This window comes from Elephantulus edwardii, unplaced genomic scaffold (genome assembly GCF_000299155.1).
Source record: "Elephantulus edwardii isolate Elephantulus edwardi_28Jun2011 unplaced genomic scaffold, EleEdw1.0 scaffold00164, whole genome shotgun sequence".
NCBI classification, from domain to species: domain Eukaryota; kingdom Metazoa; phylum Chordata; class Mammalia; order Macroscelidea; family Macroscelididae; genus Elephantulus; species Elephantulus edwardii.
This window is the reverse complement of record NW_006399914.1, coordinates 3,954,643-3,969,292: the sequence shown is the minus strand read 5'-3', so window position 1 is coordinate 3,969,292 and position 14,650 is coordinate 3,954,643. Positions and strand designations below refer to the sequence as shown.

General features: G+C 38.0%; 1 protein-coding gene across 1 annotated transcript in view; it reads left to right on the top strand.

The window, feature by feature from the left end:
• Positions 1 to 13,051, top strand: part of CEP152 (centrosomal protein 152kDa) — a 107,372-nt gene extending 94,321 nt beyond the window's left edge. The window contains exons 21-26 of the mRNA XM_006895325.1: positions 1,149 to 1,313; positions 4,726 to 4,822; positions 5,386 to 5,489; positions 9,296 to 9,452; positions 9,689 to 9,792; positions 12,036 to 13,051. Of these exons, the coding sequence (XP_006895387.1) occupies positions 1,149 to 1,313; positions 4,726 to 4,822; positions 5,386 to 5,489; positions 9,296 to 9,452; positions 9,689 to 9,792; positions 12,036 to 13,051 (1,643 nt within the window). The remainder of the gene's footprint in view (positions 1 to 1,148; positions 1,314 to 4,725; positions 4,823 to 5,385; positions 5,490 to 9,295; positions 9,453 to 9,688; positions 9,793 to 12,035) is intronic.
• The last annotated feature ends 1,599 nt before the right edge of the window (positions 13,052 to 14,650 follow it).

Genomic DNA, 14,650 nt, shown 5'->3' with positions numbered 1-14,650 from the left:
ACCGTCAAATCAGATCTGACTGGTACAGGAGGAGATTGTCCCTCCTTCTTCAGCAGAGCATCTGGTGCTGGTGAATTTGAACCTCACATCTCTGGAATTGCAGTGCTGCTTCTTGCCACTAGGCCACCAGAGCTCACTCCAAGTTTACTTTTCCATTCAATTATCCATGTGCATGTGCTTCTGTGACTTTGGTTACAATCCTTGCAATGTGTTAACACTCTCCCCATTTTCACTCTGGGTTCCTGATTTCTGTCTTTCTGATTCCCCTGCCCTCTCCTGCCTTCTCATCTCTGCTTTTGGGTAATTGCTGCCCCTGTGGTCTGTATGGTTGATTGTTCTAAGGAGCACATTGGTCATGGGCATGTTTGTTTTAATGTTTGTTATTCAGTTAAGGGGGAGTGGTTTCAGTTCCAAGTTAGAGATTAATTGCTATTTTTTCAATGCTATTATATTTTACTACCAAATTAGTGGTCAAATGTCTCAAAATATCTACAGTAAGAGCTCCTTAAGCTGGCTCCTATTACCTTATAACAAGTCTGAACTTTTAAATACTTTCATGTGCTCGCATTACAAGATGTTCTAGTTTCGTCATAATACGTATCTTGTCATGATATTGGCCATTTCTTGAAGCTCGCTGGGTTCTACTAGTAGGGTATGATAGTACTAAGGTCTAATACTAGATTTCAAAACTCTACTAAAACTCAACTGCTGATATGTTGATTCCAGTTCATAGTGACCCTCCATTGGGTTTCAAAGACTGTGAATCACAACAGGAGGAGATTCCCCTGTTTCTTCCCTGGAGTAGCTGGTGGGTTTGAACTGCCAGAGATACACAGGCATTGGGTCAGCAATGCAATAAGCTCTAGACTATACCACCAGAGCCACAGCAGTTTTTAAAGTATTATTTGACTTTACATTTTTTTAAAACTAGACCTCATGAAGGTTAAGTCACATGCCAAGTCACAAAGCTAGTAAATAATTTAAACAGCATTTAAACACAGACCTATGTCAAACATCCGTTACAGAGTGGCCTTGAGTCATGTCATCTGGCTTTTTTTTTCTTCTTGCCTTTTTTGCTTTTGTTTTGCTTTGCTTGCTAGGTGTTGTTCCAAATGATGCGGAAGTTTGCTATCATTTAATTTTCACAGATGAGAAAAAGCTTGAAATTAGAGATTCATGCTGTGGACATTGTCTCCAAGAACTTGAAAAGGCAAAGCAAGAATGTCAAGATCTGAAAGGAAGGTTGGAGAAGAGCTGTAGGCACCTTCAACACTTAGAAAGGAAGCATAAAGCTGTGGTGGAGAAAATCGGAGGTTAGCATTTCAGGTAGCCCTGCTACCAGCGTCAGTCTCTTTGATGCCTATTGAAAGTTTTCAAATGTAACGTTTTAGTTCTTCTTTGAAATGTATGTAAACCAATTTGGACTTTATTTTCACTAATGAACTGACTATTACTTACCTCAAAAGAGAACCTTTTTCAGCTGTGATTAATAGTTCACATTCCTTTTGTCCTCTCTTGATTGAGAAGATATTGAGGGCTTGGAAAGTGTGAAGTGGTACTTTAGGCACTGGAGATATAGCATTTAATAAAACAGACAAAATTCCACTTGTCATGAAGATGGAAAAGATTGTGTTCCTTTCCTACAAGAAGCTTATCCTCAAGTTAGTCTGACAGAAGATTAATACACACATCATTGAGTGCTACTCTGTTAGTACCATTCTACTAATGTTTGTGTGGACTTGAAAGAAACTCTTCCTTATGTTAGAGTGAAATCTTGAAATATAGATCTGATTCCCAAAGAGAAGAATAGCATTTTAATCAGAAGGAAAAGCCATGAGCAAAGATATTTGGGTCTGGTCTGACCTCCCTCTAGTCTATTCTTCACAGTGATGCCAGAGTGATCAGTCCAAAAGGCATAGCTTCTGCCATTACCTGTAGCCCTTAAAAAATAAGGGGATAAAAGGCAGACTCTTGCTTGTGAGACTCCTTGTTTCTTCAGATATTTCATTGAAGATCCCTGAACTGGTGATATTTTCTTTGCCTCTTGTTCTTGCATATAATGTTGTCCCCTTGTTCTACACTTTGCCTTCCCACTTCTGTCTTGCATGACACATTTTCGTCCTGAAGATTCCACTTAGAAAACACCTCATCTCAAAGCCCTCCTTGATGTTTCTCATTTTGGGTTTGGTTGGTTTCTCTCTGTGACCTCTTAACACTTGGCTCTCCTTCTCTTTACTCTATTACAAATTGTGTACTATTCTGTATTTTAACTTTCTGTATTTTTATTTACCTGATAACCTTTCCAAACAAATTCCTGAGGATAAAGGATTTTGTTTTCTTTTTGTTCATCCTTGTAACACATTACCCATGAATAAAGGATTGAAGTCTACAATCTCAAATAATTGCATCATTCAAGAAAGACAGAGCGAATAGATTTCCTTTTTTCCTACCTTCAGACTCTGTCATGCCTGGAAATAACAATTACTTCTTGAGTCTTTTAGCTTCCAATCTTGCCCCTCCAATCAATTGTATATAAGTAATTAGAATCATGATTTCAGTGCCTTGCTCTGGTTCTCAGTATGAAATCCAAACACTGGATTTAATATGGCTAAAAAAAGAAAGCCAGTCATGATCTCGTGACTGCCAGCCCCTCCAAACTTACTGTTCCCCCAGCTTTTTTATTCTCTCAAGCTTGCTTCTTGTGTCTCAGTGTCTTGTCCTGTGCCCTTTACCTGGACACCTATTTTTCTATTCTGATTTCAATGCTTAACTAACTCCTCATCTTTTCCCTAATACACTACTTTTTCAGGAGGTTTTCCTGAGCACACCAGACTTGGTTGGGTTCTCCTATTAAACACTTCATAACTTCTGTGCTTATTATAACTAATTGCCATTGTCGTTATCATCTGGCTTGCCCTTTGAAGTGTAGACTTCTGACAACCAGGATCAAGTCCTGCTCTAACACTTCTTAGTCTAGTACCTGACTTAGCATGCACTCAAATGCACATTTTTTCCTAAAAGCATTAAGAACTTAGTAATAAAATGTGTCACTACTGTGTAATCTACTATGCTTGTGACTACTCTTTAGTAGACACCCTGAGGGGGAAAAAATATTTTTTTGTTCAAACTTCCATGTGTATAGGGAGCACTGGAGGCTCAATGGTAAGAAATATTGTCAACCCAAAGACATGTGGTTCAAATCCACCAGCTTCTCCATGGGCAAAAGATGAGCAGTCTTCTCCCATGTGATTTACAGGCTCTTAAAGCCTGCTGGAGGGTCAGCTATACGTTAGTTCTGACTCAATGACAAATAACAAGGGCACAGTAATTGCAATGTAGATGCAAATAGCTTTAGAAGCGTACTATTCTAAAATGTTATAAAAACTAAGAAAATTTGTGTTATGTAATAAAATTGAGGGTGGTTTGATATAATTATTATTTAGAAATAATATTCATTACCTACATTGTGTTCATAAAATTGGTCTTCCAATGTTACTTTTGAATCTCATATTGCACACTTGGAAGTAATCCATAGTTTTGAAAGAAGTAACCTTTTGAAGATAATTTCTTTTAAAACAATGGCTTTTTCTGATTTGTTTTTCTCTCTGAAATTTCATCTTTGATTTTGCTGGTAGCATTTATTGAAAAGTTCAGAGAGTAAAAATATACAAACTATATCAATTGCCAGGAGGGGTTAGTTCATTCTAACTTAAGTGATGTATTTGAGATAGAGAACAGAGCACCATACTTAGGTTATGGAATGAGAGTCCTGTCAGGTTATATAAAGTGTACATTTCCCCCCCCCTTTAGTACAATCTGTGCAGGTAATACTGTACTAATTTTATTGTTGTTATGTGCCATTGAGTCATCGGCAACTCATAGCAATCCTAAGTACAACAGCTCTGAACCTAGCTCTATCTTGAGCCAATCTCACTGTCTCTGACACACCTAACCCAATTACCCCAGTTACTATGTCAGTGCATCTCATCCAGAGTCTCTTGCACTGTCCCTCCACCCTTTCAAGCATGATGTCCTTCCTGTTCTAAAGACTAGTACTCTTGGCAATATGCCCAAAGTATAAACCTCAGGTTCAGAATGGTTGAATGATGTGCCTGGACTTGTCGAGCTGGGAAGAAGCCGAGCTGGGATTTTGATTTCTGTTTTCTTAACTTTTAAAATTCATGTGTGTTGGGGTTTCTCCCCCTACATTACATGAACTCTATAGTCCATATTGTTAAAATCTAAAGAATTGGAAATCATATTAATTCATACTTAGGCTGAATTTTCTTTTTATTTGATATTTAAATGCCTATCTGATGATTTGGTGAAATGATAAAACATGATTCAGTGAACCTTGACTGTATACCAAGTTCCATTAAGGGATCTGTAATTAGAATACTCATGTCTATAGAGATTCAGTCTAGCTGGAAAAGAAAACACATGCCTCTGAAATAATTGGAAGCCAACTCCAGGGTGGTGTGCAGTCCAGAGTAAGTAATGGAAATGAAGCACAGATTTTATGACCTGAACAACAAAAAAAAAAGAACAAGGAAGGGATCCAACAGCAGTGTTGATCATCAGAGAATGAATGACACAGGCCATTAATCAAAATTGTTCAGTCTCCTATAAACATTTGCGGTGGTCTTAAGGGAAAGGAAAACCAGTGGAAAAGTAATAAACTGTTCAATAAACTATAAGTTTATACTTATAAATGTTTTTTTACAGAAGAGAATAGCAAAGTTGTGGAAGAATTACTAGAAGAAAACAATGATATGAAGAATAAATTGAAAGAGCTGAGAACACTTGGTAAAGCTCCACCAAGGTAGACTTTTACTATTATAAAAAGAATGAAACCTTTATAGCCCAATTTTTAAAATGAAATATCATTTCTACTGTTATATAATAAAAAGTTTTCTAAAAAGGAAAAAAAATTCTAAAGCTTTATTCTCAGAAGATATGTTCTGCTAACACCTTGTTTCATGTCAGTTATATAATTTTATATTATGTGCACATATATGTCGTTTATACATTCACATAAATATTCATATGTATTTAAAAAATTGGGACTAAATAAACTATTTTGTAGCAATTTTGGGTTTTTTGTAGGTTTAGAAGACAATATTATGAGACAGATATTTTCTTAGGTCACTAGATACTCTCCTATTGTATGCTTTTCAGTAGAAGCAAAGTTCTTAATCTTGTGAATTTATCATGAATTTATATAAGCAATCATAATGTTTAAGTTGTTTCCATTTTATTATATTTTAAATAAGTTGTATATGACATTTCTAACACATTTCTATTATTACACTCTTAGAATGTATGGCTGCATATCTAGTTTTTCACTTATAATTTCTGTTTTTGCGATTTTTTATTTGATTTTAGGTCTTTGTCAGAAGGGGCTGCTGAAAATGCTTGCATGCTTTGCAATGGGAGGGCCTTGGAAGAGCTTCGTGGGCAGTACCTTAAAGCTGTGAAAAAAATTAAGCGTAAGTCCCTAGAGACATTCTGAAGATTTTTAAGGGTGGTTAAGAAATTTTGTTTTGTTTTTGCTCTGCATAAACTCAAGAGTTTATCAGCACAGTTTTTAAAGTTTTGCTCTACATAAACTCAAAGAGTTACCGGCATGGTTTAATTGCTCAGTTACAAGTGGTTCAAAACCACCAGCTACTCTATGGGAGAAAGATGTAGCAGTGTGCTTCCATAAAGATTGTAGCCTCGGAGATTGTATGAGTGGCAGTTCTGCTTTGTCCTTTAGCATTACTGTAAGTTGGAATTGACAGCACACAGCAACAGTACGTCAGGGAGTTTGCCACACTACCTTGTCCTGGGATCTTACCTGCTCTTACAAGAGATTGAAGTAACTTAAAGGTAGAGATGTGTCTCTGTTATTGACTGTAATATAAATTTTTTAATTAGATGACATTACTAACCTAAATGTTTAATATTTTTCAATTTAAATAACATTTATCAAAGAAAGTGCCACATGAGTTTTAAATTAGCAGTTATCACTTTCTGTCATAAACTTTTTGTGTCCTTGAGTAGTGCAAAAAGGTTAATATTCTTAGTTTACTAACCAAAAGTTTAGAGGCTGAAGTATGCCCAGAACACCTCTGAAGAAAGGGCTGGTGATCTACTACAGAGAAAATTAGCCATTGAAAACTCTGGGGTACAGTTGTGCTTTAGCACATAAGAAGTCACCATAACTTGGAATCAACTTATTGGGAGCGGGAGCCAGGCTGCCATAAACTTTTAAAGACTGTAGAAATGGATCAAGCTATAGATTGTTCTCTTTATTATTATTTAGAAGGTAGATTAAATTATAAATACTTGTGTGTATTTTAGTAGTGGATAGAGAGATAGATACTACATATCTACCACTAAAATGACTACTTTTTATATATTGTTGTTGTTGTTATTTGCCATTGAGTCGCTTGTGACTCATAGTGACCCTATGTACAAGAGCCCTAAATGCCGTTTTATCTTTTGCTAACCTAGCCATCCCAAACACACTCATTCCCACCACTCCAGTCACAGAATCGATCCATCTCATTGAAGGTCTTCCTCTCCTGCTCTGCTCCTCCACTCTGCCAAACATGATGTCCCTCTCCAAGGACCAGTCCCTCCTTGCAACATGCCCAAACAAAGTATGTCAGACAAAGCTTCAGAATCCTTGACTCCAAGGAGCATTCCGGCTTCACTTTCTCCAGGACAGACCTGTTTGTTCTCCTAGCAGTCCATGGTATATTCAACACACTTTTCCAGCACCACAGCTCAAAGGCATCAATTTTCTTTCTATCATCCCTATTCACTGTCCAACTCTCTGATGCATAGCACCTAATTGCGAAGACTAGCCTGGATCAAGCGTACCAGCCTGACATTGTTGTTCTTCAGTACTCTTGAGAGGTCACTCACAGCTGACTTTCCCAATGCAATTCATCTCTTGATTTCCTGGCTGCTGTTACCAAGAGTGTTGACTGTGAAGCCAAGTAAACTAAAACTGTTAACAATCTCAGTCTCTTCACCATCCATACTGATGCTGCCAATTGGCCCAGTGGTGAGAATCTTTGTTTTCTTGATGTTGAGCTTCAATCCATATAGGAGGCTGCAGTCCTTGACCTTCTGCAGCAAGTGCTTCAGGTCCTCCTCAGTTTCAACAAGCAGGGTTGTAGCATCTGCATAACGCAGGTTGTTGATGATTCTTCCACCAGTCCTGATGCCACATTCCTCCTCAGACAGCCCAGCATCTCGGATGATCTGTTCTGCATACAGATTGAAAAGGTATGGAGACAGAATACATCCCTGACGGACCCCCTTATGATTTTGAGCCATGTAGTGTCTCCTTGCTCTGTTCTGACGACTGCCTCTTGGTCCAAGTATAGGTTTCACATTAGCACAATCAAGTGTTCTGGGATTCCCATTCTTCTGAGTCAGCCACAGTTTGTTGTGATCCACACAGTCAAAAGCCTTTGCATAGTCAATGAAGCACAGATAGACATTCTTCTGGTATTCTTTGCTTTCTGCCAAGATCCATCTAACATTAACTATAATATCCCTAGTAACGTGACCTCTTCTAAATCCAGCCTGCACATCTGGCAGTTCTCTGTTGACATATTGTTCAAAATGTTTTTGGATCATTTTCAGCAGAATCTTGCTTGCATTTGATATTAATGATATAGTTCAATAATTTCCACACTCTCTTTGGTCACCTTTCTTTGGAATGGGAACAGATATTGATCTTTTTCATTCAGTGGGCCAGCTGGCTGTTCTCCAGATTTCTTAGCACAACTTAGTGAGCACATACAGGGCAGTATCTCTGTGTTGAAATATGTCAATTGGCATGCTGTCAACTCCTGGAGCCTGGTTTTTTGCCATTTCCTTCAAAGTAGTTTGAACTTCCTCCTTCATCACCATAGGCTCTTGCTCATATGTTATTTCATGAAATTCTTCTGTGTCAGCCAATTCCTTCTGATACAGTGACTCTGTGTATTCCTTCCATCTTCTCTTGATACTTCCTGGATCATTTAACATTCTACCAAAAGTATCCTTAAGTATTGCCACCCGTGGCTTGAATTTGTTTTTCAACTCCTTCAGCTTAAGAAACGTTGAGCGAGTTTGGAGCTCTGGTGGCCTAGTGGCAAGAAGCTGCACTGCAATTCCAGAGGTATGAGGTTTGAATCCGCCAGATGCTTTGCTGGAGAAGGAGAGGTAATCTCCTCCTGTATCAGTCAGATCCAATTTGATGGTATACACACAAAAATAACCTGTTTATATAGAGAAAACTATATAGAAACTAGCTTCTTAATATTTTTACATTGTTGTTCTTGTTGGGTGCTGTTGAATTGAATCCAACTCATCACAGACATATGAACAGATGATTGAAACTTTGATCAAAACTTTATTCTGTGGGTGGAAGAATAAGAGAAAAAGGGAGGGAGGAAAATGTGTATCAATGGCTGAGTGAAAACTCATTCTTTCTGTAAACTTTCATTAAAATCACAATAACAAACACACAGACAAATCCCAAAGCATTCTTATAGTTGTCTAATTTTCAGAAAGTTTCCTGACTTTAAGGGAAAGATTGCTCTATAGATTGATATTCCTAATGTAGCAGAAGTCGTGAAATTCTAGATGTAGAATGTAGCCCTGGATTTGATAGAAGGTAGATCTTCAACTAATGGCTCCATAAAAACAGGTTGAATTAAAAAGGAAAACTTGAAATCTGTAAACTCTTTAAATTTCAAATGACAAGTTTCATCTGTTGCCCTACATTAGCACTTTGTGCATATTTCCATGAATTATATTTAGTTAACTACTCACAAAGTGCTGCTGAATACATGTAAGTGACGACACATAGCTTTTCAGCGCACAAGTGAACAGCAGAAGATGAGTGTTCAGCTCATGGTGCTTCTCCCTTTTGTCTTTTGGTGTCTGCTTTTGCTGTTTCTTTCTGCCTCACCTTTTCTTTATATTTCTTTATCCTCTTCTTCTAACTGGAGAGAGACAATGTGTAATTGAAATGCACGAGCTTTTGTGTCTCATGGCTGCTGTCTTTTCAGAAGCACTCATAGATGGCTTCTCCTTTGAAAACAAAACAGTTCTTTTTTTTTTTTTTTTTTTAAACAGTTCTTTAAAATACTCCGTTCTCATTATTGCAAGGAGCCATAATGTTTAGGCTATACTTCCAGTGTCTCTATCACCTCAAAAATATTGTTCTGAAGTTTGCCTCTCCTATTTCTAAAAAATATGTCATTTTTTGCACATTTTTACACTCTCCTCCCGTAACCTCCTATAGGTGATATGCTCCTTTATATCCAGGAGAGTAAGGAAAGAGCAGCTGAAATGGTGAAAGCAGAAGTGTTACGAGAACGGCAAGAAACTGCCCGAAAGATGCGCAAATATTACTTGATTTGCCTCCAGCAGATTTTACAGGATAATGGAAAACAGGAAGGGTAAGTTTAAGTCTAAATGGTATGTCATTAGAGTCTCAGGACATAATACTGTCATTTTCTACCTCTCTTTTTTCTTTTTGTACACCCCTTTCAATCTTAATCACAACATTAACTCTTAAGGGTGGTGTTACTCTAAATGCTGGCAGAGCTAATAGTAAAACGGAAATCCTGGGACTAAGAAGAGAATTTTTCCCCCCTTCAACTATATTAATTTAATATTCTGGAATTCCCCACAGAGCTGATAAAAAGATTATGAATACTGCTAGCAAGCTTGCTACAATGGCAAAATTACTGGAAACTCCTGTTTCTAAAAGAACTCAGAGCAAAACTACACAGTGTGGTAGGTTAAAAGGAGTCTTGCTCCCTTTTTTGTTATTTTTATCTTTTAAGTATGAAAAAGACCAGGAAAGGTAAGAAGTTAGTCGATAAAAGTGTTTTAAATGAGAAGTGAACAAAAAAGAATATAGTTTCTGGTTCAAGTAAGCAGACTTAGCTCCTGTTCTTGCCAAATCCCTAGAAATGATAAGAAACAGCAAGAAAAAAATCGAAGAACAAAAGAGAAAAAGAAGAACAGTCTATAACTCAGTTTAAAAATTACGTACCTGTCAGATCAGAAGCTGTGAGAAAGCTTGGAAGACAGTATAGGATTGAAGAAAAAAAATCTCAGTTCAAAACCTCCTGATGATGGTGGGTGCAAGTAGGAGCAGTATCAGTACTGTTCCATGTGTGAATGTTGAATGTTCTAGGAGAAGTATGGGGTCCAAGGAATACTAACAGAGTGATGAGTTCATATTCTACAGCACTGGAAACTGGTGAGCCCCCTCTATTTTCCTCTCACTTCTCCAGCCTTAATAATGAGCTGGGCAATAGAACCAGGAACAGAGACGAGGAATGGGGCAGGTGCTTAAGGTGGCCAGCCCCCACAGGACAGAACTGGGAGCCCACATGCCTTGTTATGAGGTTGCAATTGAGTCAAGTAGGGTGATCCTATGAACAGCATAACTGAATCTTGTCCTATACTGTGCCATCCTCACAATCTCTGCTACACTTGAGCCTGTTGCTGCAGTCACTCGACGAAGGTCTTCCTTTCATTGAATCTCCACCTTTCCAAGTGTGATGTTCTTTTCCAAGGAATAGCCTCTCCTAGCAACATGTCCCAGACATGAGAGACAAAATTTTGCCATCCTTGCCTGCAAGGAGCTCTCCGGCTGCACCTTTTCCAAGACATACCTGTTTGTTCTTTTGGCAGTCCATGGGCTATACAGTATTCTGCAACACTGTAATTCAACTATCCAGTAAATCTTTTTACTCAGAAGCTCATTCATGTCCATCACATGCCCAGCTACTTTAAACAAGTGACACAAATAAATAACAACATGTTGGAAGTCTAAAGATGAGGATTCAATAAATTGACAGAGAAAACCAATAGCGATGACATCAGTCTGAAGACTAAGGTCCAGACCATAACCTCCATAATTACTTGTTGTGACAGAAAGCTGAACAATGACTAGGGGTAATAAAAAGAGAATTGATGCCTTTGAGCTGTGTTGCTGGAGAAGAGTATTGAATATACCATGGACTGCTAGGATAACAAACAGGTTTGTCCTGGAGAGGGTAAAACAGGCTGTTCCTTGTAGGCAAGTGTTCTGAACTGACATACTTTGGGCATGTTGCAAGGAGGGACCTTTCCTTGGAGAGGGACATCATTTTGGGGAGAGTGGAGGGAGACAGTGCAAGAGAGAATGACCCTCACTGAGATGGACTGATTCAGTGACTGGGGTAATGGGGGTATGTGTGTCAGAGACAATAAGGTTGGCACAGGATAGAGCAGGGTTCAAGGCTGTTGTACATGAGGTTGCTAGGAGTCACAAGCAACTCAATAGCACATAGCAACAACAGTGTGAGTCAATGGGCTTTGAACTGCTGAAAGTTTGAACAGAGAGATCATTGAAGAATAAAAAAAATCTAATGTTAACGAATGTTCTCATAGAAAAACCAAGATAGCTTGTGTTAATTTTGAAATGATGTTATGAACCTTGAGTATAAAAAGGCAATATCAAGAAGAGAGTTCTGTGATTCTGAGAAAGTGGTGGGATAATGTGTCCCCCAGTAGATGCAAACTCTTTTCATGAACTTAAAGATCTAAGGTACACTGTTCTAAGTTATGATGTCTCTGACTCTGTGTGATCTCTCTGTCTGCTTAGTCTATGATCTGGTTTAGTGTTGTCAGCTAATAAGAAACTATATAGTGTTATATAAATGCATGGGCAGAATTCTTCCAGCCAATACAGGTTCAACTAGAAATTCCATGCTTGACATCAGAGCAGGATTGGAAATGTTAGCTCTTGAAACCCTGTAATATTTACTAAATGATAAATCAGGTTTGTAAATGTAATATATTGGATTTCAAAGACAAAATGGCAAGGCTGTATTAATGGATTTGTGTAAAAGAACATTTTAAAATATCCAACATTTGTATCTGTGAGAATGATTAAAAAATGTACATGTAATAAAGACAAATCATTTTGCTTCTCTTTGAATGTTAATTTCCACCCTAATTTTCTGTTTTTTTGTACATAGTAGCCCTGCCTCTGACTTCAGAAGTACTTAGTGGAGTTGAAAAGTCAACAAGGAATGATGTTAACCAGAATCTACCCATCTTGGCTGAAAGCAAGTCAAGCAGTGTGAAGATGGTCCCTGGAAAAGTGTTTGAACAAGTTCCTAAGAAGAAAGCTGCTTGCAGTTTACAAAGGCAATTGGAGGATGCAGAACTTGGAGACAGAAGGTTTATGGATTTCAAAGGGTCACATTCAGACTTCCAGGTTGGGGATTACAGCTGCAGTAATCGAGACCATTTGCCAGTGAATGTTGGTCCTGAATTTGTTCCTTGTGAAGGTGAAAGAGGCTTGGCTTTGCCCAAGAGGAAAGATCTACTCAGTGATCCCTGTTCTGAATCACTTTTGCCTTCGGCTACACAGCCCTTTCTTGGAGCTTTGAGAAATAAACCCTCACCTAGATGTACCCCAGGCCTCTCTGAATCAGGATCTACATTAACAACCAGTGAAAGACCTGGCTTAAAAGGAATTAAATGCAGTCCACTGATGGAAAGGGAAAATGCCCCATCTGAGAAAAGTCAGGGTTTGGGTGCTCAGGAAACTCCAGTTAAAGATGGAGAGGGCCTTAGTCTTTCTGTAGACTGGAATTCCAATAGTGCGACTTTGCCTTTGCCCTGCAACAGTCATGAGGTGTCATTCTTAGGTAAAAATGGACCATCAGGAACTCTGGATACACTGACTGAATCTGTTAGAATGAGACCATTTATAGCAGCTAATTGCCTTTCAGATACAGAGAAAAATCATATGATTTTTAAATCAGTGAACTGTCAGAGTGTTCATCCTCCAGAAGAAACCACATGTTGCCAGCCTGGGAAAATCAGTATGACCCTGGGACACCCACCTCATCAATCAAAGTCAGATTTTGAAAAACCTAGCAGTGCAATACCGTCTTCAGTGTATCAGCAGCCCTCAAGAAAATTGGCCGCTCCCCTAGCTAGCCAACACGATAGTGGCTTTGATAGCCCGTTTGTCAATCCAGATTAGTTATCTAATATTTAAGGAGATACATTAACATATTGACAAGAAAACTGAAGGGAAGATTTCATACTGAAATAATTGTGGGCTCTGCCTATGTTGAGATGTTTTGATAACATCTGACCATTATATGAGTAAAGTAGTCTCATAAAATTACTTGAGATATTTATGTTGCCTTAATCTTACCAGAGGTGTGATGATGGTGTCTGTGTAATCAGCTTCTGTGTGGTGCTTATATTTGGTTGCTAAACCATCTATTTTTATACTTAGAACCTGACTCACTGTGCAGGACTAAATTATTACTTATTTAAATAAACTTGCCTTTGGTCTGTCTGTACAGTTGTTCTGAATGGTTTGGTAATTTTCATAGTGTCTAAATGTTATACCGGTATCATGTGTGGAATCTCTTTAGAAAAACATGTATAAACTATTATCTATTGTATGATCAGTAAAATTCCATTTTGCTCCCAGCTTTTAACACGTTGTCGCACACTTTCGTGCTTAGCAACACTTTTATTTTTTTTAATGTATTACCGTCATTTGCGGCAACGTGTTTACTAATAGAAACACAATTTTCCAAGGATTGCCACAAAATGCATAGTTGTGTCTTGGTTTCATTATTTGTAGTATAAGCCTGATTTGTTGTTGTTGTTGACATTTACATTATTTCAAATTACTTGTGATTTTTCGACATTTTCTTTGTTATTCTTTTGGTTTCATAGTTTCTTGTGAAAAATTGCTTTTGTTTGAAATTAAAATAAGCTTTGTGATATGCCAGCATTTTTTTATACTGTTGGGCTTTTCCATTGATTTCTAGAACAGAATAAATTAATAGTAACTGTCTATCTTAATAAAGTGAAGGCTATCATTCTAAACTGAAGAATAGATGTATAAGTGAATACTACCTAAATGCCCCAATTTCTAAGGTGAATTCATTTTGAGATTCTTAAAGATGGGATATGTGCGTTTGCAGGTTCTTTGTTTTTGTTAGGTACTGTCTAGTCAACTGCAACTCATAGTAACCCTATGAACAACAGATCTGAGCCATGCCCTGCCCTGTGCCATCCTCACCATCCCTGATATTCTTGAGTCCACTGATGGAAAGGGAAAATGCCCCATTTGAGAAAAATCAGGGTTTGGGAGCTCAGGAAACTCCAGTTAGAGATGGAAGGGACCTTAGTCTTCCTGTAGACTGGAATTCCAATAGTTAATGGTCACCAGGTCAATAATTTTTGTTAAAGATGCAGGTGTGTGCCACTTAGTCAATTTCTATTCATAGTGATCCTATAAATAACAGATCTGAACCCTATCTCATCCTGTGCCATCTTCATCATCTCTGATACACTTGAGCCCTTTGCTGCCATCAGTCTATCTCATTGAGGGTTTTCCTGTCTTTCACTGACCCTCTACTTTTCCAAGCATGATATCCCTTTTCAGGGAATACCTTCTCCTAGCAACATGTTGAAGTATATGAGATGAAGCTTCACCTTTCCCAAGGCATACCTGTTTGTTCTTTTAACAGTCTACAGAATATTCAGTACTCTGCTCTAACATCACAACTCAATGGAGTCAGTTCTTCTTTTATCTTTATTCACTGTCCAATTGTTA